This window comes from Notamacropus eugenii, chromosome 7 (assembly GCF_028372415.1).
Source record: "Notamacropus eugenii isolate mMacEug1 chromosome 7, mMacEug1.pri_v2, whole genome shotgun sequence".
NCBI lineage: Eukaryota > Metazoa > Chordata > Mammalia > Diprotodontia > Macropodidae > Notamacropus > Notamacropus eugenii.
In genome coordinates this window covers 103,079,786-103,106,345 of record NC_092878.1, presented here as the reverse complement: position 1 = coordinate 103,106,345, position 26,560 = coordinate 103,079,786, and the positions used below count along the sequence as shown (strand labels likewise).

Here is a 26,560-nt window from a genome sequence, read left to right as displayed (position 1 = left end):
GTTTACCTTTTCATTCTTTCTGGCTGCTCATAATATTTTCTCCTTGACCTGGGAACTCTGGAATTTGGCTGCAATATTCCTAGAAGTTTCTCTTTTTGAACTCTTTCAGGAGGTGATTGGTGGATACTTTTTCTCTCCTTATTTCTATAGCCAATATTTCTAGTACTATATTAAATAGAAGTGATGATAATGAACACCCTTATTTTACTCTGATTAGAATAGAAAGAATTCTAGTTTGTTTCCATTACAAATAAAAGTAACTCTTTTAAAAATATATTATTTGTCATTTTAAAGAAAGGTCCATTTATTCCTATTTTTTCTGATGATCTGTTTATAACAAAAATGAATATTGTAATTTGTCAAAAAATTTTTCTGCTTTGTTGATAGAATTGTATGATCTTCATTTGTTTTGATATTAGTATGGTTCATTGAATTCATGATTTTCCTAATAATATACCAATGTTCCATTGCTTATATAACTCCAGCCTGGTCATAGTCTCTAATCTTGTGGTATGTAGGTGTCTCTCAGAGTTCTGTCCTGAGCCCTCTTCTCTTCTCTCTCTATGCCACTTCACTTAGTGATGTCATCAGTTTCCATGGATTTAAATATCATCTGATGATTCATGTCCCTGTCCTGCCTCAATTTCTTCTGAGTTCCAATCTTGTATCTTCAACTGCCTTTTGGGCAACTAGAACTGAATGTTCAGTGGAAATGTTAAACTCAAGTGTCCAAAACAGAACTCATAATCTTTCCCCCTAAATCGTTTCCCTCTCCTACCTTTCCTATTACTGTAGAGGAAAACACCATTCTCCCAGTCCCCCAGTCTGGAAACATATAAGTCATCTTAAACTCCTCACTATTTCTTACTTCCTATATCCAAGCTGTTTCCAAGGCTGTCGATTTCATATTGGGGACATTTCTCATATACGCCTCCTTCTCTCCTCTTACACTGCCACACCTGTGGTGCATGCCCTCATCATCTTGTCCTTGGACCATTGTAATAGCCTGTAGGTGGATCTGCTTGCTTCGAGTCTCTCCCCACTCCAATCCATCCTCATGTTAGCTTCTAAAGAGATTTTACTAAAATATGTCTGATCATGTAACTGCCACCCCCAACCCCAACCAATTCAGTAAATTCTAGTTGCTCCCTGTTGTCTCCAGAGCAAATACAAAATGCTTTATTAGGCATTCAGAACCCTTCATAACCTAGCCCACTCCTGTCTTGCCAGCCTTCATACACCTTAATCCTCCATATGTATTCTTCCATCCAGTGACAGTGGTCTCCATTGTTCCATGAATAAGGGACTCCATTTCTCTACTCTGGACATTTTCTCTGGTTGTCCTCATGCCTGTAATACTCTCCCTCCTCTGCTTGGATTACTGATCACCCTTTGCATCATTTCTTTAAGTGATTTTAATTGTTTTTGTGAGAAAGCTGGGTTTTTTCTTTGATGATTTTGTAATAGATGTTTTTGAGTTATTCTCTTCTGGATTTGTTCCTTGGGTCCCCAGTGTAACCATGAAAATCCTTTATCTCTACTATCTATTTCCCTTCCTATCTATCCTCTATCTATCTACTTACTATCTATCTGTCTATCTATCTCCCTCTTTCCCTTCCTATTGTCTATCCTCTATCTCCTTCCCTGTCATCCATTCATCTATCTTCCTATCATCTCTATCTCTATCTCCCTATCATCTTTCTCCTTCCCTATCATTCATCTGTCATCCATCAATCATCCATCCATCTATCTGTCTGTCTATCTATCTATCTGCCTGTCTGTCTGATAGTCTGTCTGTCTGTCTATCTTTCTGTCTACCTATTTCTCTCTCAGTCTGTCTATCTCTCTTTCTTATTGCTGAGACCATAGGAGTTGACATTTAAATCTTCCCTACTCTGGGGTTCAGATAAATTGAGGACCTTTCCTTTACCCTGATGCTTTTTTTTTATTCCTTCTCCTTCCAAAGGACATGAAAGTGCTCCTCTTCTGTGATCAGCCTTAATTGAAGCCCTTTCCTTTGGATGAAGAAAAACGAAGAAAAGTCTTTTCTTTAATCCTCACTTAAATATGAGGAAATCCTCTTCTAGTGGGAAAGATCTAGTTGAGACCATTTCCTTGAGGGGAAAAATGAGAGATATTAAAGCCATTTCTTCCATAATTAAAAAAAAATCAAAATTCAGCCTGACAAAGTTTTTTCCCCACTTTTTCACACTAAGTTAATTTTTCTTAGTCTATAGATTTTGGTTTTTTGTTTTGTTTTGTTTTCCTTTTCTTCTTAGAGCCAAAGTCTGTCAGTTTCACATTGGTCCTTTAGGTATTTTCTTCCTGCAGGGGTTACTTAAATTTAGAAAGTTAGTTAAAGTCATAATGATAGAAAATCAGAAAGGAGATTTAATATTTAAGGTTTATCATACAACCTTGCCTACTTCCACAATATACTTCATGTGTGGCTTTTCTTTTCTGCTCCCACTTTAACCATAATTTCTTTTTGTCCAGAGTATTATTAATAGTCTCCTAAAAGTTTCCATGTCTCTAGTTCATCCTCCTTCCAATCCATCTACCTCAGAGATGCCCAAATCATCTTCCTAATGTAGCACCATGATCATATTTGTCTATATTAATAAATTTTCCATGATTCCTCATTGTCTACCTAATTGAGTTCTCTTGATCCTGGCATCCAAAGTCCTGCACACTTATCCAACATTTTTTTTCCTCCTACACTCTCTTATTTATTCTGTAATCTGGCCAAAATGGACTTCTATCTGTTCCTTGTTTTTATCTTGCCCTTCTGGTTTCTGTGCTTTTGCTCATCCCATCCTCCAGGCTTCAAGTAGCCTCTCCCATCCTCCATGCTTAGAGAAATTAAGTTACTCCTGTGTGAGAGCATCCTCCATGAATCCTTCACTGTTTCAGCCAGGTAAAAATTATCTTTCCTTCCTGTTCCTGTTCAGGTACATGTTGAAGCTTTTGACCCCTGAAGTTCCTTCTAACTAAATCAGGGATTTTATAATTCTGTGATGTAAGTTTTTCATAATGATGTGCCTACTTCCCTTTTGCTCCTATCATGTGTATACAAGACCTGCCAGATAGGAAGTTTCTTCAACTCTTATTTTTTTTTATTTTCGTATTCCTCATGCCTAGAACAGTGGCTTGCACTTGAATTGTTGACCAACTTCAGTTTAATTCTACAACTATTAAGCACTTACTCTATATAAAGAAGTATGTTAGATACTGTTGATAAAAATATATATTACAAATACTACTCTAAAGTGCTTAGGGTTTAATAGTGGGAAAGAAATATACATAAATGACTGTTAGATCTTGAAAGAAGGGAAAGGGAAAAGGATAAGCATATCTATCACACCTACTTTGTGCCAGGCACTGAACTAAGTGCTTGGACAGTGAATGAATGAAAAAATGTATTAAGTACTTATTATATATGAATATGTGTGTATCAAAATGGTAAATTATATATTAAAATATTAAACATTTTAAAACATGTATATGTATGTTTACATATGTATATATACACATATGAACACATAAATATATACACACATATAAAATGTATATATGTGCACAAAGTATATATGCTTATATTAAAATATAGATATACAAAGTATATATGCATATATTAAAATATGTGTATATATGTACAAAGTATATATGCATATATAGTAAGTATATTTATGCATATATAAGAAGTACTTAATGTTTTTTCATTCATTATACACGCACACAATCTATAATATAAACACTTTGCTAAATGTTGGGAATACAAATCGAATAAGTGAGACAGTCCCTTTTTTCAAGAAATGTCCACTCTAATTGGGGGAAAACACAGAAAAGGAAGTTCTGCTGCAGAAAAATTCCAGAATTTTTAAGGGTGCAACCAAAGGGCAGATAGTAAAGCCCAGCCATCCTTAGGTTGCATTAATAGGTAACCATTCCAGGATCTTCAGGGTATAGAAGCAAGACAGATGTTAAGCCTAGTGGTTTTCCATTGCTCTAGGTGGAATAGAATTGGTACTTCTCATCTCTTTGAAGCCCTGTGAATGGTCAAATAACCCCAATGGATTTGGGGCTGCCTGTCCTAGGGGAGAGGGCAAGGGGGAAAGGATAGCCTCAGTGGTAATAGGTTCTCTCACTCCTTCCCCCTCCACAATCCCAAATGACTTCTGTTTTGGCTTCAGGTCTTGAAGCCAAAGCGAGGGGATGAATGGGGAAGGGTTTCTCATAGTAGCAGGTGGTCTGTGCCCGGCTTTCCCTGTTAGATTCTATGGAAAAACGGAATTCAAACAAACTATGACAAACTGAGGAATGGAGAGTATTTGGGGAAGGTGAGAAGAAAGTATCACTTGATCTGGGCCTTGAAGAGAGAAAAAGACTTAATAGACAGAGATGGGGGATCAGGGTGGAGGGATAGTTTATTCAGATATGTGTGACAGAATGAATAAAAGAAAGCTGCCTAATTGCTTCCAATTGAGCCTTCCCTGATTGTTGAAGGAACTAACTGATAGTAATTTCGTTTATTTCCATTTTGCACTGTGATCTTACCTGTTTCCAGTTTATCTGTTTATAATCTCCATACCTAGTTCCATGGGCTCAAACAAGTTTGGAATTCTTATTGCATCCCAAGGTATACAGGGCAGGATGATCGTAGATTTGCCGCTGGAAAACATCTTAGAAATGATTTAGTGTGATGTCTTCATTTTACAGTTGAGGAAACTAAGTCCCAGTAACCTTCTGTTACTCCCCTAATTTTACAAACATAAAGATATCAGTGGTAGAATTTATACCAAGGTGTTCTGATTCCAAATTCAGGGCTTTTTCCATTGTATCATGAGAAACTGATGAAGGCTTTTCAGAAACGTTCTACTACCTAGTCTGTGTATTCTTTGAACAATAATAACAGTAACGCATTTTAAATGGAGTTTTGAAATTTACAGATGGTATCTATCTATATATCTATGAGGTGGATAATGTAAATTTTATGTCCCCATTTTAAAAATGATTCTGAGAGAAGTGAAATAAATTACACAAGGTTATACAGCTAGTAAGCATCAAAATTTAGATTGGAATCCAAGTCCTCTGATTAATAGATCTGTGACCTTACCAATACGATCTCATGAGTCTATGGTAAGATTCATAGCAGGCCTCTGTGGTGCAATAGATAATGAGCTTACTGGTATCAGAGCTAAGAAGACAGACACATATTAGTTGTGTGACCCTGGACAAGGGACTTAATTACTAAATAATTGTTATTGGTTAGTCAATTAGTTATGTCCAACTCTTTGTGACCTCATTTCGAGTTTTCTTACTAAAGATATTGGAGTGGCTTGCCATTTACTTCTGCAGCTCATTTTACAGATGAGGAGACCGAGGCAAACAGGGTAAGTGTCCAAGGCCAGATTTGAACTCAAGTCCTCCTGACTCCAGTATCCACTGCACAACCTAGCTGTCCTAATTGCTATCTGGCACAAACTATTCCTGAAAGCCATAAGCTAAAGAGAAGGGACTGATTTGGATTAGTAGATGGTGTTTCTCATCAGGAGCTACCTATGCTCATGAAATTACAAGTCTGGTAAATTAAAAAAAATTATCTCTGATAATGGCACAAGAGAAAGCATGCTAGTTATCAGCCCTTTAGTAGAGTATTTCTTCAGGCAAACCTCTAGGCTACATTAATATATTGTCCATTTGGTTTCATCTGCAAAGGCTCGGCATGATGGTGTTCTAAGGCCCCTTCCAGTTCTAAATCTAGACTCCTGTTGTTAGGTCAATCTTTTTTAAAGATGTGGATGCCATTGAGGAGGCCCTGCCATCTTTGGGGGATGGGATTCATGCATTTGACCATAACATGGACCATTAATTGAAATATTTGGATAACCTTGCCAGAATTCCCTTCCTGTTCGGAATCCTCTCTGACAGTGATGGACACACCTTTGGCGAGCCAATACTCTGTTGGATACACAGCCTCACTGAACAAAGTCATCTCTCTGAAAGAAGCCTTTAAAGAATTCTTCCATAATCTTAACATGTGCTCCAGTCACACCTCCAAGAATGAGGCATTTGCTGAATATGATATTTTGTTCAAACGCTTTTTTTTGATAACCAAATGAACAAAATCTCATATTCATTTTTCCATCTTTCAGTCAAATGGCTATACAGAGCCCTCTGTTTTATTTCCCTACTATTTTTAATACTACCTCATAACTAATCTTCCTCCTACCCCCACCTTTAAAAACTGAGATCTGAACATTAGGTGTGATTGTGGTTGAGTAGTCAAAGGCTAATAAATAATGAAAGGGTGGCTTCCATTGTCTTATAGGGGTCCTGAAAACACAGAATTTGGAGGCAGTGAGATTCTACTTAGATTCAAATGCTAATTAAGGCTTTGGTTGATATGGTTTGAACATCCCTGATTGGGCACCCCCTATATGTGATAAAGAGGATGGTGAGACAGGAAAGAGGGAACATGGGCAGCAACTATTCTAAGAGTGAATTCAGAGTACATCACAGGATGATTATAGATCCATAATCTATTTGAGGCGTACAGTGGAAATTACTAATGAATTAAAAAAAAAAGTTATTTAATTAAAAACATCTAAACTTAAATATCAAATGAAGCAAGCATTTCCGTATATGTTGTAGACAGAAGAAATGAGCTATATGTGATTTCCTCATTCTGGCAAATTTTCTTCACCAAGTAAAATGAAAAATAATACAATAATAGTTATGTTGTAGTGAAAATTCAAAGGGAAAAGGCTAATCTGTGTGTTAAATGCTATTTTCATAATATACTTGCTCCAAGTTGTCTGACAGAGGCAGAATAGATTTGAGCCCAGTGAACTTGCCCTAGTTTTCTCTGTAAAATGCTGGTTTGGAATCAGTGATCTCCAAAGACCCTTTCAGCTCTAAATCTGAGGAAGTAATAAGATCATCAGTAACACAAGGTTACTTTAAAGGAAACATAAAGCTTATATGAGCTTTCTCTTAGCAGCCACATCATAGAGACTGTAGTTAATTAAAACTTCCCTTGTGATGTGGGGAAACTAGAACACTGATGCACTGTTGGTGGAGTTGTGAACGGATTCAGCCTTTCTGGAGAGAAATTTGGAACTATGCCCAAAGGGCTACGAAACTGCATACTCTTTGATCTAGCAATACCACTGCTGGGTCTATATTTAAAACCATCCAAAAAAGGGAAAATGACCTCTTTGTACAAAAATATTTATAGCAACTCTCTTTGTGGTGGCTAAGAATTGGAAATCAAAAGATGTCCATCAGTTGGGAAAATGGCTAAACAAGCTGTGGTATATGATTGTAATGGAATATTATTGTGCTGTGAGAAATGACAAGCAGGATGATTTCAGAAAAACCTGAAAAGACTTACATGAACTGATGCATAGTGAAGTGAACAGAATGATAACATAGTACACAATAACAGCCATATTGTTTAATGAACTGTGAATGACTTAGCTATTCTCAGCAATGCAATGATCCAAGACAATCCCAAAGGACTCATGATGAAGCATACTATCCAGAGAAAGAATTGATATTGATTGAATACAGGCTAAAGCATGCTATTTTTCATTTTCTTTCTTTAATTTTTTCTTTTATTTGAGTCTTCTTGTACAGTATGACTAATATGGAAATGCTTTACATAATTGCACATATGTAACCTATATCTGATTGTGTACCATCTCAGCGAGGGAAGAGAGAAGGGAGAAAGAAAGGGATAGAATTTGGGGCTTAAAACTTTAAGCAAAAATGTTTAAATTTTTTTAAATGCAAAAAATGTTCTTAATAATGTTTTTAAAACCCTCTGTTTTTTCCACTGTGGACTTCTTTTACCCATCCCCACTTTTGAACTTTTGCATTATCTAAAAAAATGAAATTGGAAGTTTTTATTTGTGTCTCTGTCCAATTTCATTTTATTTGGTTCAGTATATTGTGATCTTTTGAAGGCTAATTTGTCTTGCAATGAGTAAGTTCTTCTCCATCCCTTATACCCTCACCCATCTCCCTGGTCTCTGTTATTTAGGAAAGCACATCTTATGTGACTTTATCTCAAGTACCTGATAAATTCTCACTGCCTCTGTGACCTGGGGAAAAATCACTTAGGCTCTCTGGGTTTCAATTTTTTCATCTGTAAAATGAAATGTTAGAGAAGATAAATCTCCAATTTCCTTTAGCCCTAAATATTATTATCCTTGAGCAGCTAGGTGGTGCAGTGGATAGAATGCTCATCCTAGAGGCAGGAAGAATCATCTTCCTCAGTTCAAATCTGGCCTCAGGCACTTGGGTGTGTGACCCTGGGCAAGTCACTTACTCTTGTTTGCCACAGTTTCCTCATCTGTAAAATGAACTAGGGAAGGAAATGGCAAACCATTCCAATATCCTTGCCAAGAAAACCCCAAATGGGGTCATAGAGAGTCAGACATGACTGAGAAATGACTGAATAGAAATAAGTTATTATCCTCTGGTCCATTTTATAGAATTATTTACAGAATCCTACTTACTCCTTTCTTATCTTTTCATGAAACACACAGGCTCATAGATTTAGAGCTGGAAAGGATCTAATACACTCATTATTTTAGATGAAAGGACAGGTGAAAAATTATCCAAATTCACACAACTAGTAATTGGAAGAGCCACTCTTTCTTCTGTATTAGATGCAAAGACTCATAAAGATTTTGTAGAGATGAGAAAGTAGGCACATGTATCAGTTCTTCTTGGTTTGTTTGGTATTTATATCATCTGCAATCTTTTCCACTCATTTGTAGTCTTTCTCTCTTTGAGATATTCTTGAAAGTGGATCTTTAGGTTCCTTTAAAATTGTGTCATTTCTAGCATTAATTTATGTATGTACGTATGGATGTGTTTCTCTCTGTACTCCTCAGTTGTTTTTCCTAACTCATTTTCTTGAGTTCCCCCTGCTGCCCATAAGATACTAAAATATTAGAGTCCAGAAGGAATTGGTCCACTGTTACCAGTAACAAGAATAGATTGTCATAGAAATAATGGCAGAGAAAGTCCAAATCATTTCTATTTGCTATCCTCCTTTTGGTTTTCATGTCTAAGTGCTCTTGTAATCATCAAGCTTCGTTGGATCCCATATCAGATTTTCTATAGGTTCTGGGAACAAATGATGAAATAAATTGAAATTTTTGTCATCTTACAGTGATGTGTGCTAGAGGAAAGAAAAGTAAACAGATAGTACTAAACATCAAAGAGTCTAAAAACCATTTGCATTTGACTATGAAATGCGTTCCACTCTGTCAGACATGCATTTGGTATCCATCTAGCATCAATCCTCATTTGAAATGTTCTTGCAATTTGTTTTCTGGGTGTCACATGTGTTTAGAGCAGTATGGAGTATTTGGGGTTGCTAGGAGTAAACCAGAAAAACAGTAAGAGATTCTCAGAAAAATAGAGAGTTAAGCAGTTGTGATTTTAGGATAGTGTTCAAATTGTGGACCAAAATTGATGGCTGTAGTTCTCCTTTACTTTAATTTCCAGGAGAAGAAGATTTTTCAGATCCCTTGGATGCATGCTGCACGACATGGGTGGGATGTTGAGAAAGATGCTCCTCTCTTTAGGAACTGGGCAATTCACACAGGTATGAAAACACCCTTTATTTTCTGGGGTGTGTGACCAGGGGGATGATATGCTATGTTCCCCATTATCATTATAAATCACAAAATATCTTGGACTTTGATCTCATGTAAATATCTGCGAATAATCCAATGATCTAATCCCAGACACCTCAGATTACATGGGGCATGTGCTTCATCACCCAGAAGAAATGTTATGTTTAGCCCTTATAAAGTGCCCTTATAAAGAGACTTCACATAATCTCCAGTGCTAAAGTGTTCTGGTCACAGTCAACAGTCATCCATCCTGGCCAATGACTTTGAGTTTAATGTGGATTCCAAAAAAAATTATCAGAAATTTCATGCATCTTATACATTCCTGATTGGTTAACAATCCCAGGGCAGTCATATGTAGGCAGCTAGGTGGTATAGTGGATAGAAAGATGGACTTGAAGTCAGGAAGACCTGAATTCAAATCCTATTGCACCCCCCTACACTTATTAGCAGTGTGACCCTGGGCAAGTCATTTACCTTTCTCATCTTCAGTTTCCTCATATGTAAAATGGAAATAAAATAGTACCTACCTCACAGGGTTGTTGTGAGGATCTAACAAAATAATCTATATAACATGCTTTGCAAACCTTAAAACTCTGTATAAATGCCCACTATTATTGATGATTTAATTTTGTTTGTGTTTCTTTCCCTTTTGCTACCACATTAGGAAAGCATCAACCAGGAGTAGATAAACCAGATCCAAAAACATGGAAGGCGAATTTTCGATGTGCTATGAACTCCTTGCCTGATATTGAAGAAGTGAAGGATAAAAGTATAAAGAAAGGAAACAATGCCTTCAGGGTCTATAGGATGCTACCGTTATCTGAAAGACCTTCTAAGAAAGGTAGAGAAGGGTTTTCAAGGGCTCATGGGGGACTCCTAAAGTACCTGCCCTCAGTCTCAAAATATACACCATAGCTTTCTTCCATAACCGTTCTAAATACAGAATCTTCTGCTCTTAACTCGCAGATGTAAAATCACCTTTATTTTATCTCCCTCCATACGGATCAAAGAATCTGGTCCACTGAGAACTGCCAAACCTGTTCAGCATAAGAGAAATGTTTATACCTGCATCCTTCCTGGATTATAATAAAATTACCTTTTGTCACTACAGGAAAGAAAACAAAGACAGATAAAGAAGACAGAGTTAAGCACATTAAGGTAATTTTTGGTTATTAAAAATATAAGAACAGTGTGACAGTCACTTTAATGAGTGTTTCATAAACACAGATAACTGGATTGTCTGTAGTGCATTTTCATTTATGTTTTTTTCATGAATCAAAAAATGTGGATTCACATTCTGGCTCTAGACCACAGATGAATCACTCTATTTCTCTGAGTGTCAATTTTTCTTATCTTTAAAATGGGCATAGTAATAATACTTGTACTACCAGTATCACAGGATTGTTGTGAGGGAAAGTGCTTTTTAAACCACCTGAGGGTAGTGGCCTGATAGGGAGATCATTGGAGTAAAAATGAAAAAAAAAAAAAGAAACAAAAATATTCATGTTGTGGGGGTTACATGCCCTACCACTAGCTAGGCAGAGATTGGTTGTCAGGGGTGTCATGAAAGGTTGACCGCATTGGGAGAAAGCAGCCATGTCAGCTTCCTAGTTACCTTTTAATTCTTTGGTTCTTTGACCGACTTAAATAGGAAGTCATTGAATGTTTTTGAACAGAGGTTTATTTGAGGTCACTTAGTCTCATGATAGTATGTAGGACAGATTGGAGGGAGGAGATTGGGTTCAGGCAAGTCAGCTGAAAGGCTCTCAATCAATCACTGAGTCAGCAAGCATTTCTATTAATCACCGATTATGTGATGGATACTGTGCTAGGCACTGGGGTGACAAATAGAATGAGTGACCCAGTCCCTGCTCTTGAGGAGCTTATATTCTAACAGGAGAGATAAGTACATAAAAACCTACAAGTGTATGCAGAATAAATACAGAGTTGTTCAACACAAGTTTGGGAAGAAAACAAGAGCAGTTGAAAGTTGATTGGGAAAGACTTTATGCAGAGGGTGATGCTTGACCTGTGTCTTGAAGGAAAGAAGAGATTCTAGGAGGTGAGGATGAGAAAGGGGGATATTCCAGGCATGGCATATGGCCAGTGCAAAGACTTTGAGATGGTGGATGGAGTGTTGTGTGTAAGAGAATAAGACCAGTTTTCCTGAATCATCATTAGATTGAAAAGATGATTTTAGACATATTGAGCTTGAGGTGACATCCAGTTGGAAAGAAGCAGAAGGCAGGGGTGATGAATATCTTATTGCTTGCTTTCTTAATGGGTGAGGGAGATGCTGGGGGAGGGGGTCAGGTCTCTTGATGGTTGTCTCTGTTCTCTTGATTTAATTTATCAAACATCTCTTCAGTGTATTCTACCTACAAAACACCATGCTATGCATGGGAGATACAGAGACAAAAACAAGCCATTTCCTTTCCCCAAGGACCGTACAGTCCATGAGAGAATGCACCATGTATACAGATACATAAATATAAGGTCATTTGGGTAAAGAATGTGCATGACTATAGTCAAGCTCTTCAAGTTAGATCACGTTGCCTTTGCAGACTCCTTTTCCTTCCTCTTTCCTTCTTTTTTTCTTTCATGCTTCCCCTCCCCATTTCCCCCTCTCTACCTTTCCCCTCCTCATCTCTCCCCTCTCTCTTTTCTCTCCCTCTTGTCCCTTTCCTTCTCTTCTCTTGTATAATTTCCACATTATAGTTACCTGAAATTAGTAAAAATGTTAAATCAAAATGATTTAGCATGCAAAAACTCATGGATCTTTGTAGAATTTATGAAGCCAGCCCTTCTGAAAACCAAACAGCAACTCAGAATAGACCTTCCCATCCTGATGTGTTTTTGATTAAGTCAAGTATTCATAACTTTAAATAGAAAAGTTACATTTTTTATCATCATTCATTAAGGAAGTCCTTTTAGGCTCTGTCATGACACAGGTTGTGACTCTGAATTTTCAAAAGTCTGGCCAGCTGAGCAGAGACTTTAGCAGTTTCTCCTTTACCTGGAATTACTACAAGGACAAACCATCCAATGTGCCTCTCAACAGAGGACCAGTAGAGCTGAGTTATCAAAAGACTGTCTCCTCACCAGAAAGTTGACCCCCAAGTGATGAATTGTTTTGTCCAGAAACTCATAATGACTGTCTACTGAGGTATGGAGGGATTATAATATGAGTGGACAGAGAAAATAATCATACAAATGAAATCATGACCTAATTTTAGGAACGGTCCTCAAGGGGCAGCCCAAGTGTAATAAGGTAAAGCACATATAAGGAAGTCATTTTTATAAGATCTAATAGCTTTGGGATTTCTGGGCTTGTTTCTCTCCCTCCAAGTCTATTTTAAGGAGTGATTGGCCCATGCTATATTTACCAGATACTTTGAGTGATCTGCCAGACTTATCAAAGCAGCAGAGATGGTGTCACAGAACAGCAAATCCAGTCTCAGAGAATAATCCTTCATTTAGTCTAGTTTCTACTTTTGAGGTCATAGAAAGACGACCCTTTCTTAGAACGTTTACATAGTATAAACTCTTAGAAAGATGGCATGTTGTCGACAGTGCAGAGTGGTAGGAAGGTTCTTGAATTTGAGAGTCTAAAGTCCTGAATACAAATCTTGATTCTAATTCTACCAACCTTGAGCAAACCAATTTATTTGTTATTTATTTTTACTACGTGCCTCCTATGTTTCAGGCACTATGCTAATAGCTAGATTTCTCCTCTGGTTTGTTTTCTTATCTGTAAAATGGAAATAATACTACTTCTACTGTCTGCCACTTGAGATTTTTGGTGAGAGATGAAGCCCTTGTCAGACTTTGGTGTTATGTGATTATAACTTAATATCATTAGGTGCTAAGAGCTGGAAGGTGTGAGTCCACATTTGTTTAACTGGATGTTCCTGAACAAATACCTGAACCTCTCTGAGTGTTTCCCCATCTGTAAATCGGTAGTGATGATAATCCTTTCAGGACCCACCTCCTAGGCTATTGTGGGGGAAAGGGGGAAATGTATGCAGTGAACCTTATTAAACCCCAAGGAGCGACCTCAATGTGGGTGGTTTTAGAAGAAAGGGTGCCTTGAATTCCTCGGGGCATTCCATTCCTCAGAGTCTTTCCGACTTAGACGTTTCTACTTAGAGTGACAATTCTGAACTATAGAATTGATTTTTGTTCTGTAAGCGGATCAAAGGCAATAATATTATTTCACAGTTGAACAAAATGATGAAAGTTGAGAAAGCGAGCCATGCCCTCCTCACTCAGGCCCATCCAATCCAAACTGACCTATGGAGGCAAGGAGCAGCATCGACTAGGCTAACACAGTCCTAACATTAAAGAAATCTGGCAGATTGCAGAATTTGAGCTAAGAAAATGGCATAGAGGACAGGGCAAGGATGCATTCTCAACTCTTTTTTCCCCCTTTTCTTCTTCCTAGCAAGAACCAGTTGAGTCATCTTTTGGGCTTAGTAATGGAATAAGTGAGCTTTCTCCTGAATACGCGGTCCTGACTTCAACTATAAAAAATGAAGTGGATAGCACGATAAATATCATAGGTAAGATGGTTTTGACATTACATTTTTACACACGTAATATACAAGCCTAGACAACATCCAGCTCCAGAGTGGAGGGATTTGACTTAGTGAGATGAGAGACTTGAAATAGCATAATATTCTCTTTCCCATACAAATGTTTCCATTTCCTTCCACCTATCCTCATATGGCATCATTTTGAGTGTTCTTACCATCCCAGGTGGAGTCCTGCATGGCCTAATTTATGTCTTTCCTAAAACATGGTGCCCAGAACTAACAAAGTATACTATATGTGTGGTCTGAAGAGTGTGAATATCAATCATGCACTTACTGAATTCTTCAAGTTTTAGGCATTTTGTTCATAGGACAAGAATTGTTACCTCCATTTTCAAATTGATAGTCTCGAGGCTCGGAGAATTTCAGCACTCAAACCCACTTCATTTGCACTTTCTACGTCACCAGAGAAGCTATTCTCAATCGCACTTTGTCTAGGTACCTGTTCAATGGTGCTATTTCACTTGAGAATAAGATAACAAGAAGAATATTCCTGTTTTGTCCCCACATCACCTGTTTATCAAGCACCAAGCACAGAGTCAGGCATTATGCTCATTTTATGGATGAAGAGATTGAGACACAGAGCTACTGGATTATGACAGATACCTGAACCTTTCTGAGTGGTTTCCCCATCTGTAAATCAGTAGCAATAATAATTCTTTCTGGTCATGGAAGATTTCCAAAGCAGAAGTCAAATTTCCTTATTAACTAATTCCAAATTTCCTAATTTACTGAAGACCATTTTGGTCTTCAGTAAACTAAAGGTTAGTGAGAAAGTTAGTTCTTATGACTGCCTTTCTTAAAGGGACCCACAAAGAACCATCCCAGGCCATCTCTCTGGGACAATTTAGGATTACGGGATCATAAATCTAGAGGAGGAGAAATCTCAGCATTTATCTAGTCTAAGGCAGCTGGTGGTGCAGTGGATAGAGTGTTCAGTCTGGAGTCAGGAAGGCCTGAGTTCCAATTGACTTCAGATACTTCTGGGCAAGTCACTTTAATCTCTGTTTGCCTCAGTTTCCTCAACTGTAAGATGGGGACAATAAAGGTACTTGTCTTGAATGGTGGTTGTGAGGATTGAATGAGAATACACACACACACACACACACACACACACACACACACACACACACACACACATTTTTTGGTTAAAAAACCCAAAGCTCTTTGCACAATGCCCAGCAACTAGTAGGGGCTATAGAAATGATTATTCACTTCCCATGAAGTCTGATTCTCATTTTACCTAACAGATAGATATATTTTTGTTTCTTGCTTAGGGTGGGTAAATTCCTATAGGAGTAGGGAAGTGATGATTGCTGGGAGATGATTGGGAGTAATGATAACTCATTTACGTAGCACTTTCTTCATAGCAGTCCTTTGAGGTAGGTAATACAAGTTGTTTTTATCCCCACTTGACAAATAAGGAAACCAGTGCTTAGAGAGGCCACCATTTAAATGATGTAGATAGAGACCGAACCAGTAATATAGTCCAGATTTGAATCCAGATCTCCCAACTCTGGGTCTTCCACTCATCACTGCTTCTCAGTACGTGATCAGAAGCACAATTAGGTAGGGGTGAACTGGCAACTTTTTCTCTTCATTTCTTTTGGAAGGAAAGGTCAGTCCCTGGTACACCCTGTAGATGGTGTATAATTTTCCTTGATTCTCATTTTTTTTCCACCAAAGATAAGGATGATTCCTTCCCGCCTGCTTCTTTACATTTTTCTAAGAGATTCCCTAACAACGATACATGTAGTGATCTGCCCCTTGCCTCCCCCATCTCCATCATCCTCATTATAGTGTTATCCTTCTGGCTACTGAGTTCATCTGGTTCATCCTTACCAGATTGTCCCTGCCTGGTCTCCTTTTTCCCTGCCTTTTTACCCCTTTCATTAAAACAAGCTCTCCCATGCTGCTAAAGTGCTTGGCTCTCATTGGACTGGTTGGATCATTTTCCAGTATTATTTCACTGCTTATGAAATGCTTCAATCTTAGACAAAACCCCTAACCAAAGAAAGACAGACCTGTAAGTGCATGTGCTTCATTTGTATCAACTCTCCAAAGGAAAATTTTATTATAAAGTTGATTGTTCTGGGAAGCGCCCATTTTGAGTGTGTCTTTGTGCTCCTAGCACCCTGAGTAACACCTTTCAAAAAAGCAGGAATTTATTAATTCTTCTTGTTAAGGGAATAAATGAAAGATTGGCATAAATAGCAGGATTCATATGGCAGAAACATAAACTGCTATGCCAAAGACAAATAAAAAATATTGGTACCAATTTCACTTCAGGCATCAGTTCTCTGACTGTAAATAACTAATAATAATTACAAAATAGCAAGTTTCTGTATGAGTTGGGCTGTCTCTTGCCTCATCTTTGGGTCATTTAAAGCTATTAAAATTCCCAGATAAAATGTTGTCTCTTTGAGAGAAAGGTTTCTCTCTGTGTGTCTATCTCTCTCTGTCTTTTTCTCTCTCTCTCATTCTGACTCCCTCCCTTTCTTTCTCTCTTTGGATTTCACTCTTTCTCTCCGTCTCTCTGTTTCTGTCTTTCTGTTTCTGCCTCTCACTATCTCCGTCTTTTTTTCTCAGTCTCCTTCCTCTCTCTCTGTTTCCCTCATTCTCACTCCCTCTTTTCCTGTTTCTTTGTCTTTTATTCTCTCTTTCTTTACTCTGTCTCCCTGTCTCTCCCTTCCTCTGTCTCTGTCTTTCATGTTGTCTCTCTCCCTTCCTTTCTGTCTCTGTGTTACTATCTCTGACTCTTTCTGTCTCTGTCTCTCATCCCTACCACAGTGCTGACATTTTGATTTATTGATTGTCTCAAATTTAAGATATACACACACTATATATATCTATGCATACATAGCATATATACATACACTATTTTGAGGAACTCAAAATATGAGAAAGTTAGGAACAATTAAAATGATCATACTTTGCATTTTTATAGAGTTTAAAGCATTTTCATAGAATTATCTCATTTGATCCTTCACTAAGCCACCTCTGTTTGGAGTTAAAATGCTTTTCATTATGTTGAAGACAGTTTTTTAAAGTAATTTACTCCAGGTCACATTGTGGTTCTTAGAGTACTAGATTTTGGAGTCAGGAGAATTAGATTCAAATTCCATTATGCTGTGATAAATGAGCCTTAGTAATTCATTTAACCCTCTGGACCTTCGTTTCCTCATATGTAAAATAATGGGGCTGGACTTAGGCGACTTCTGAAAGTCCCTTCTAGACCCTATACAAACTTCCTAATAAGCAAATCTGTACAGAAAGGGAACAGGTTTCCATGGGCAGCAATGAGCTCCTTCTCACTGGACTCAGTGACCTTTGAGGTGCTTTTCCTCTCTTAGATACCATGAACACTGTCTTGACAGATGTCTAGCGTGATCCAGTTGTGGTGTATTTTATCCTTGCGCCGTTCACAGGAGAAAAGACAAGGACAAAGCCATCTATAATCATATAAACAGCCCACTAACTTGTCCTGTGGGTGCCCTCTCCCCCTCCCTCACTCTCTAACCCAGGGGCAAATACACTTTCTTACTAAAATGACCTATGATCTTCCATGTCCAAGCAAACCAAGGAGGAGAATTGCCTTTGAGTTTTGAGAAGAATTTTTCAAACTGTTTTTTTTTATGAAGTGTTACAATTACAGGGAAAACTTGTCCATGTCAGACCCCAGAAAAAGTATTTTTTTTAAAGTTAAGCCCCGAATGGCTCAATTTTTGTAGAAGGGGAAGTAGGTGGGCAAATTTTTGAAACTGCACAGCTGGCATCTTACCCAATATAGCAGCACTTTTGTTGAGCCATGCTTGAATTCTCCCTGGTCTGGTGTAAAAATTCTGCAGGTGCAGAGGTGAAAAATTAAGCACATTCTATCTGACATCAGTGAGGCCATGCTGTATGACCTCATTGTGTTACAGAGATAACACGCAGCCTCACCCACTGCCCAGTAAGAAGAAAATTTGAAATGCAAGGAGAGAAGTTCATTATAACTCCCCTGCCCCTCCTGCCTGTCCCCCACATGAAAGTGATTGCCTGAGCAGATCTCACTCTTCACTGTAAAGATAATTATTTGTGCATGTTTTCTCTTCTATGAGGTTAGAAGCTCCTTAAGAACAGGTGTGTGTGTGTGTGTGTGTGTGTGTGTGTGTGTGTGTGTACAAATGCTTATATACTAAAAATGCTCCAATGAAATCTATGATCTCATTGATTCAGAAGGTTCTTCAAATAGCTTGGCTATAGAAGATCATGGGTTATTTCAGTAAGAAAGTAAATAGGTGTGTGCATATATATATGTATATATCCATATAAGCATCTATATAAAACTTTAACATATATATTAAAAAACTTTGTTTTATATAAAACTTTAGGTTTATAAAACCTATATAAAACTTTAGATATACAGAGTATTCCTCACAAAAATCCCATGAAGCCAGTGGTGAAAGTACTATTAACCTCATTTTATAAGTAAGCAAACGAAGCCATAGAGAAATTTGATGTTGGAGCTAGGACTCCACAATCCTGACTCATTTTCGTATCCCCAGTAACTTAGCACAGGGCCATGTGCATAGTAGGAAATTAATGTTTGTTGAATTTAATAGTTGAAATAGTACAAGAAATAACCATTGACCAGATGGGGAACTGATAGAACCCTGGGATTTATTTTGGATTCCATCTGAATTTTTTAGGCTGGCTAAAATGACCCTCATACGGTGTTCTGCCACTTTGAATTCTATATCTCAGAATCATTTTTGTTAACTAGTAATTAATTAGGATTCCCTCTGGGTTGTTTTTCATACTGTATGCATGATCTTAAACCTCTGAGTTATAGATAGGTACTGATTCACATTAGTGGAGGGAGTTATTTTACTGAGAAACTGGGAATTTATCATGCCAATGAAACCTTAGTTCTGCCCTCCCCCAATATGGAAAACCCGATTTCATAAGGCAAGGAAAAGGCAGTTGTGGATTCCTTTCTCACAGTGAGCCTTCCAGGCATGAAGTAGCAAGAGACTTAAATAGCAGTTTAGAGGTTAGTCACCATTGTAATTCTAGAACAGATGTCTTTAATCAAAGGCATAAACTATGGAAACATTTTGAGTGGGGGGCGGAACCATTCCTGGACAGAATTGGGTGGTGATGAGAGAGAGAGACAGAGAGAGAGAGAGAGAGAGAGAGAGAGAGAGAATATAAATGGAGGCTTGGCCCACCACCTGAGAAAGTCTACCTGCTGCAGACCTCCGCCTGTTCAGTCATTCTGACACCAGAACCATTATTGGCCCTTTTGCTGAGCATGAGGGCAGAGGAGAGAAATATAACATCTCCTTTGGTTGTTGCATCTAGAAAAAGTTGGTTCTCTTTTTGAGTACATTTTGACAATTGTGTCATATTTTAAAACTCTTCTAATTAAAATCTTCCCACTTTCATTTCATTTTTATCTGTTTACAACTGATGAGAAATTCATTGAAGGACTGACTTTGGCCAGAAAGCCTGGTATTGTAGATAAGTGTACGTTTTCAGTGTTAAGTTGCTAAGTCATCCTTGATAAACTGGGAGCCTTGGTGAATGGAGTTTAGCTGTTATTTTAAGAAATTGCTTATGTCAAAAAAAATTGATAAATTAGTCTTTTTAAATAATAACAGTTCATATTTAGAGAATGCTTAAAGGTTTCCTGAGTTCTTTCCTCCCATGAAGTAGGGTGTTAGTAATATTATCATCCCCATTTTATAGATGAAGAAGCTGAATCACAAAGAATTTAGGTGGCATGCCCAGAGTCTCACATCTAGAAAGTATCTTTGCCAGGAGTCAAATGCTAGTCATTTAACCGTAAGACAAGTGTTTATATAAGAGACTGAACTTCAAACAGCAGCAAAGAAAATGGCCCATTGGCTGAGCTCCCAGATCTGCCCTCTCATTGTGGTAGCTGTACTTATTATCGAGGCTTCAAACTCTCCTCACAAAGACACCATGCCCCCTTTCCCAGCCCCTAACCCTCCCCTTTAGTGCTGGCTGGCTTCTTTGAGGACAAGTGAGAGAACTTCCTGCTGCCTACCTCTCCCTATTCACTGAAAAAATGCTTGAGTTAAAGATAACTTTTTAGTGAACAAAGGTCAGAATACACGTGAAACAGCACAAACAAATCCAGGAGCTTCGGTGCAAGTCACAGAGGCTTCGCATCAATGCTTTAAGGACCTGTGAACTTACTGATTTTATTACTCATGTTAATCCAAGTCACCTGAGGAGATGGTTGGAGATATAGACTCAAACACACACACACACACACACACACACACACACACATACACGTGTGTGTGTGTGACATTATTGTCTCTAGAAGGTATGTTTGCTCGTTTGTTAAACTGACTCATTTTTAATAACATTGAGACATTTAATAGCTGGAGCCCTTGCAATAGGTTGTACTCCATAGAGTAAGAACCACAGGCATAGGCTACTTCTCCTTCATGGGTCTTCATACAATACTACATACTACAATATTCTGACTTTCGCCTGAAGATCTCCTGTGGTAGGGAACTCAAAACAGCCTGGGATGATTCATTCCATCTTCACTTTGAGCTATGTAAATAGCTTTGCTGTCTTTCCAGTAACAAGAGACAGGCCACAAATTTCTCCCTCACTGTGTAGACCTGCATTGAAATTAAGATATTCAACACACTAATGAGTTGACTTAAATGGATGGCACTCACTAGCCTTTCTAAAATAGCATTGTTTTTGTTCTTTTGTTTTCAATGGTATCTGACTCTTTGTGACCCCATTTGGGGTTTTCTTGGCAAAGATACTAGAGAGGTTTGTCATTTCCTTCTCCAGTTCATTTTACAGATGAGGAAATTGAGGCAAACAGGGTCAAGTGACTTGCCCAGGGTCACACAGCTAGTCAATGTCTGAGGCTGGATTTGAACTCAGATCTCCCTAACTCCAGGCCCTGCACTCTATCCACTGCTCCACCTAGCTGCAATTTCTCTTTCATTGATCTGTGAGGCAACATGGTACTGTGGAAAATAAGTCAGATTGTGGGCCAATGGACCTATGTTCAGAGCTCAACTTTTCTTATTAACTGTGTGATCTTGGGGAAATCCCTTCAATTCTCTGGGACTCAGTTTCCTCATGTGGGAAGATGAGGACATTGGAGTACATGACTTCTGAAGTCTCTCTTCTGTCTCGAAACCTGGGTTCTAAAAACAGACCTGGGTTCTAGTCAGTTCCAGCTCTACTCACTCACTAGCTGATTTTTGTGATGAGAGTTAGGGAGTACAGTCTCTTCACTGAGGGGGTGGACTAAATTTTCTTGAAGGTCCTTTCTAGCTCTAAAGTTGTATTGGTATCACATATCATCCCATGAGGCAGGTAGCAAGTACTATTCTTGACCTTGAGATATGAGGAAAATAAAATTCAAGGGTGTTAATACACTTGCTTATGGTCACACTGCTGGTGTGGAATGATGGAACTTAGAACTAGGACCTAGGTTAGGGGTAAGGAACCTTTGGCCTTGAGACCATGTAATCTAGGTCATGTAATTGTCACAGTGTTGTTGTTGTTGTTTTTTGTATATCAAAGCTGTAAGTTTTAGTTTAGATAACCCAGTGGACTCTCCCAAAATCAATGTTGGATAGCAGCATAGAAATCCAGAGTTTGCCACCTATTAAATGTGTGAATCTGGACAAATTGCTTTATCTTTATACCTTCAGTTTTATCAATGTGACAATAGTAGTAAAGAGGCCAAGGTGATGGATCTTGAGCAGCAGAATGAAATAGCCAACCCTGCTCCTTAAGAACGTCCAGTTGGCATTTAGGTGAAGGTTAAATTAGAGAAGGAAAAGAATGGATTCTAGGAGACAAATTAGGAGGCTGTTGAAATAATCTCAGGGGAAAAATGTTAAGAATTTCCACTAGGGTTATGATTATGTAGGTGGGGAGAAAGGGATAGAGCCCAGAGAGATGTTGAGGAAGTCATGCTGAAAAGACTTGGTAATTGATTGGATGAGAATGTGGGCAAGTGAGGATGAAAAATTAAGTGACTCCTTGATACCATGCTTTTGTGACTCAATAGAGATAAAGCAGTCAGTAGGAAGAAGGGTGGTATTGGAGGGAAGGAGAATGAGTTCTGTTTTAGAAATATTTCATTTGAGATGCTTATCCACGTGGAGGAGTCAAGCAAATGGTTGAAGATTCAAGACTGGAGCTCTGGAAAGACATGAGGACTGAATATATGCCACAGACTACATTCCTAACCCCAAACCCCAGTCTTGAATACACACACACACACATACGCACGCTCACACACACAAATTGCAATGGAAAAGCATCTACTCTGCATTACTAGAAAACCAGTTGATATAGTACCAAAAAAAAAAAAACCAAAAAAAATTCAAAGCCCAGTTCAGTTAAGTCCATCAACAGAGTGATCAGTGATTTTGGCTCCATATAGTGATGGGATTACCAAATCACATTCATTGAACCTTGTTGCCTGAATGAAAAAAGAAAATCTACAGCTCTACAACTTTTGAGGGGCTATTTCGTATAGTCTGCTGATTCTAAGAGATCATAAGAAATTTCTTTCCATTATATAGCCTATATCCTCACAATGTCAGGAGAAAAAAAGGATGAACCTCTAGCGGATTCTCTGTCATGTTGTATAGGAGGACATAAGCAAGAATACCACAGAATGGGCAGTCCTGGATGGGTTATGGTTTGCATTGTTGAAGGGGTTCCCCTCAACGTGATTACGAATTCATTTAAATATACTGTACTAGAGACATAAGAGGGTACTTAGCAAGTACGTATGGACTGGTAGCTTTGTTGTATATGGCAGCAGGTGTAGTATATCTTTACAAGATGGTGGTTAAGTTCTACCTTCTGAAGCAGGGTATCATGTAAAATCAACTACCGTTGATAAAGCAGGAGTTACCCTTTTAGAAAATTAGTTAGTGAGGTTTGGAGACAGTTTGATAGAGTAGACTTGGAACCACAGAATGTTAAGAACTGACTTAGACAGCCCAATTCAGCCCATCTCCTCAGGAGATATATGTCCCCCACACTTGCTAGCTCTGTGTCCATGGGCTCATTGCTTATCATTTCTGTCCCTTGGTCTCCTCATTTGAAAATTGGGGTAACAGCCCTTGCCCTACCTACCCTGTTTTGTAGTTGTGAGAAAGTAACCAAAGTGGTCAATCAGTCTTCTAGAGGGGAACTTGGGAAAGGCAAGTGCTCACTTGGTGGTCAGGGGAAGCAATATAAGTGCACCCTCAGAGACTCCCAGAAAAACTTTGGATTGATTGCACGACATGGGAAAGGCATGGGCATAGGACCGCTCAGCCTGGTGTGACTGGATCAAAGAAGGCTCTGTGCTCTATGAGCAAAACAGAATTGCATTAGCTTGCAAGAAATGTGAGATGCACAGATTAAGACATCCCTATTCCAAATGTTCATAAAGAGTATTTGTGCCCAACCTGTGGTAGAGCATTCCAAACTCTTCTTGGTCTGATCAGCCACAGTTGGACACATTGTACCTTAACTCCAACATGGTGATGTCATTTTGTTCCTCTTTGAAAATGACAAACAATAACCAGTCAGTAAACCTGTATGAATCACCTACTATGTGCCAGACACTGTGCTAAGACCAGGGGGTAAAACGAAAAGTGAAAGACAGTTCTTGCCCTCAAGAAGCTTACAGTCTAATGGGGGAGACACCATGCAAACAACTGTGTACAAACATACCATATATAGGATAAGTTGGGGATAATCATTAGAAGGAAGGTCCTAGCATTAAGGGGGATCAAGAAAAGTTTCTCATAAGAAATGGGCTTTTGCTGGGGCTTGAAGGAAACCAGGAGGCAGAGATGAGGAAGGAGAGAATCCTAGGTACCAAATAAAGGTGACTCATTATAATTTCTTTTCAGTGACTTTTCAGATAAAGTTTCATTCATATGAACAATGTTTTCTTTTCTCACAGGTTGTGAAAATCTGTGGGTTTGCCCTCCTTGAAATTCCCCTTCTGTCTTTTCTAATCCTTGCAACACCTTGTTTAGAATGTCTGAAAAGAAATTGCTGTAATGGAGCCCAGAGTCCCAAGAAGGTGAAACACTAGCAGTTTTAGTCATGGGGCAGAGAACAACCTTTCAGAGAAACTCGAGTTTTTATTATTATTAATATTAATTCCCTAAGTACCCTTTAGCATAATAAGCCAGCAACTTAGGAGCTTGTCTATGGTGGTAGATTATTGCAATTTCCCTATTTGTATGTTTCTTTAGCTGTTTATGTGGCTGTATAGGCAGGAAGGAAGGAAGGGAAGGAGGGAGGGAGGGAGGAAGGGAGGAAGGAAGGGAGGGAGGAAGGAAGGAAGGGAAGGAAGGGAGGAAGGAAGGAAGGGAAGGAAGGAAGGAAGGGAGAGAGGGAGGGAGGGAGGAAGGAAGGAAGGAAGAAAGGGAGGGAGGGAGGGAGGAATGAAGGAAGGAAGGAAGGAAGGAAGGAAGGAAGGAAGGAAGGAAGGAAGGAAGGAAGGAAGGAAAGCTTATTGTCTATTATGTACCAGGCACTGTGCTAAAGACTTTATAAATATTGTGTCATTTAATTTTCACAAGAGCCTTACAAGGCAGATGCCATTATTATCCTCATTTTACAGCTGAGGAAAGTGATGCAGATAACAGTGAAGTGACTTGCCCTGAGTCACACAGCTAGTTTGCTTCTGAGGCTAGATTTGAACTCCAGTTTTCAGACTCCAACCCCAGCATTCTATCCATTTCCCTCCCTAGCTTCCTCCATTTTCATATGTGGTCACAAGTATGTTATTTTAGAAGTGTAAGAGCCACATATAATTCCCTCACCTCCTACACTGGCCAGCCCAGTGCTGTGCATTGTAAGTACTTGATGATAGCAATGATGGAGGAATTAATGCACCTTCTAAAAGAGCTGAAAATACAGCCAAGAGCAGCTTAAGTACTGGGAAAATGTGACTCACCCTTTCTGGTGTGTTGACATGTAGTTGGGAAGTCTTCCAGAAGCTGCTTCAGCAAAAAAAAGGAGACGTGTGCATCAAGGGGGTATGTGGGGTGTGTGTGTGTGTGTGTGTGTGTGTGTGTGTGTGTGTGTGTGTGTGTCTGTGTACATGTGTATGTGTGTGCATGTGTGTATGTATGTGTGCGTGTATACGTATGTGTGTGTGTGTGTGTGTGTGTGTGTGTGTGAAGTAGCGCACAGTCTTTGAGTAACTTGACCTCAAAGAGATTAAATGGAAGTTGTTATTAGGTAGCCAGACTGTAAGCTAAAAATCACAAACACAGTTTTTTCCACCCTGGCCCTTGGTGTTCTGGGCCTTGTCAGTATTTCAGCCTTCTAGAACTCGTCTTCTGGTTCAGCTCCCTTGGCATTATAGATGAGGAAACTGAATTGAAGTAATTACCTACCATGTTCTTAGAGAGGATGAAAAGGGAGTCCAGGGGCTGGCAGAGTTTTTGAAGCTCTGAAAATACTTAATAAGAAACAAAATGTTAAATCTCTATGGCTCAGGCAGCATCTCCAACTGTCATACTCCCCTGTGGTCCGCTATAATACCAACTCTGAAAGGAAAGAACTGTGTTAGCTCTTAGCCCTTCCTGCCTTCCTTCCTTTCTTCCTTCCTTCCTTCCTTTCTTCCCTCCCTCCCTCCCTCCCTCCCTCCTTCCTTCCTTCCTTCCTTCCTTCCTTCCTTCCTTCCTTCCTTCCTTCCTTCCTTCCTTCCCTCCCTCCCTCCCTCCCTCCTTCCTTCTTTCCTTCCTTCCTTCCTTCCCTCTCTCCCTCCTTCCTTCCTTCCTTCTCTCCCTCCTTCCTTCCTTCCTTCCTTCCTTCCTTCCTTCCTTCCTTCCTTCCTTCCTTCCTTCCTTCCTTCCTTCCTTCCTTCATTGGAACTGGAGTGTCCCTGGGGACAGAAGTCTTATACTATTAGACTGTGAGCTCCTTAAGAGGAGTAATTATTCTTTGTTTTTCTCTGTATCCCTGACTTATTAACTTAGTGACTGGCACACAGTAGGTGCTTAATAAATGCTTATTGACTTACTGACTGGAACAGGAAAAGCAAACTAATGTCACATGCATTAACCATGTGAAAGCCCAAGGTAAGAGATGTCACCAAGCAGTGTACTGATTTAAATGCTGAATAGTATAGACAGTAAGAGGGAAACTAAGTGGCATAGTGAATAGAGCCCTGGACCTGGAGTTAGGAAGACCTGAGTTCAAATTTAGCCTAAGATGCTTCCTAGCTGTGTGACCTTGGGCACCCAAGTGACTTAACCTCTGTTTGCTTTAATCCACTGGAGCATG

At 38.9% G+C, this 26,560-nt stretch overlaps 1 protein-coding gene across 6 annotated transcripts in view; it reads left to right on the top strand.

Annotated features, from left to right (window-relative positions):
• The window catches only part of IRF2 (interferon regulatory factor 2), a 130,687-nt gene that overhangs the window by 83,681 nt on the left and 20,446 nt on the right, over positions 1–26,560 (top strand). For all 6 annotated transcript variants that reach the window (XM_072625667.1, XM_072625663.1, XM_072625662.1 and 3 more), the window contains 4 exons: positions 9,526–9,625; positions 10,321–10,497; positions 10,768–10,814; positions 14,101–14,218. In XM_072625667.1, coding sequence (XP_072481768.1) covers positions 9,526–9,625; positions 10,321–10,497; positions 10,768–10,814; positions 14,101–14,218 — 442 coding nt within the window. The remainder of the gene's footprint in view (positions 1–9,525; positions 9,626–10,320; positions 10,498–10,767; positions 10,815–14,100; positions 14,219–26,560) is intronic.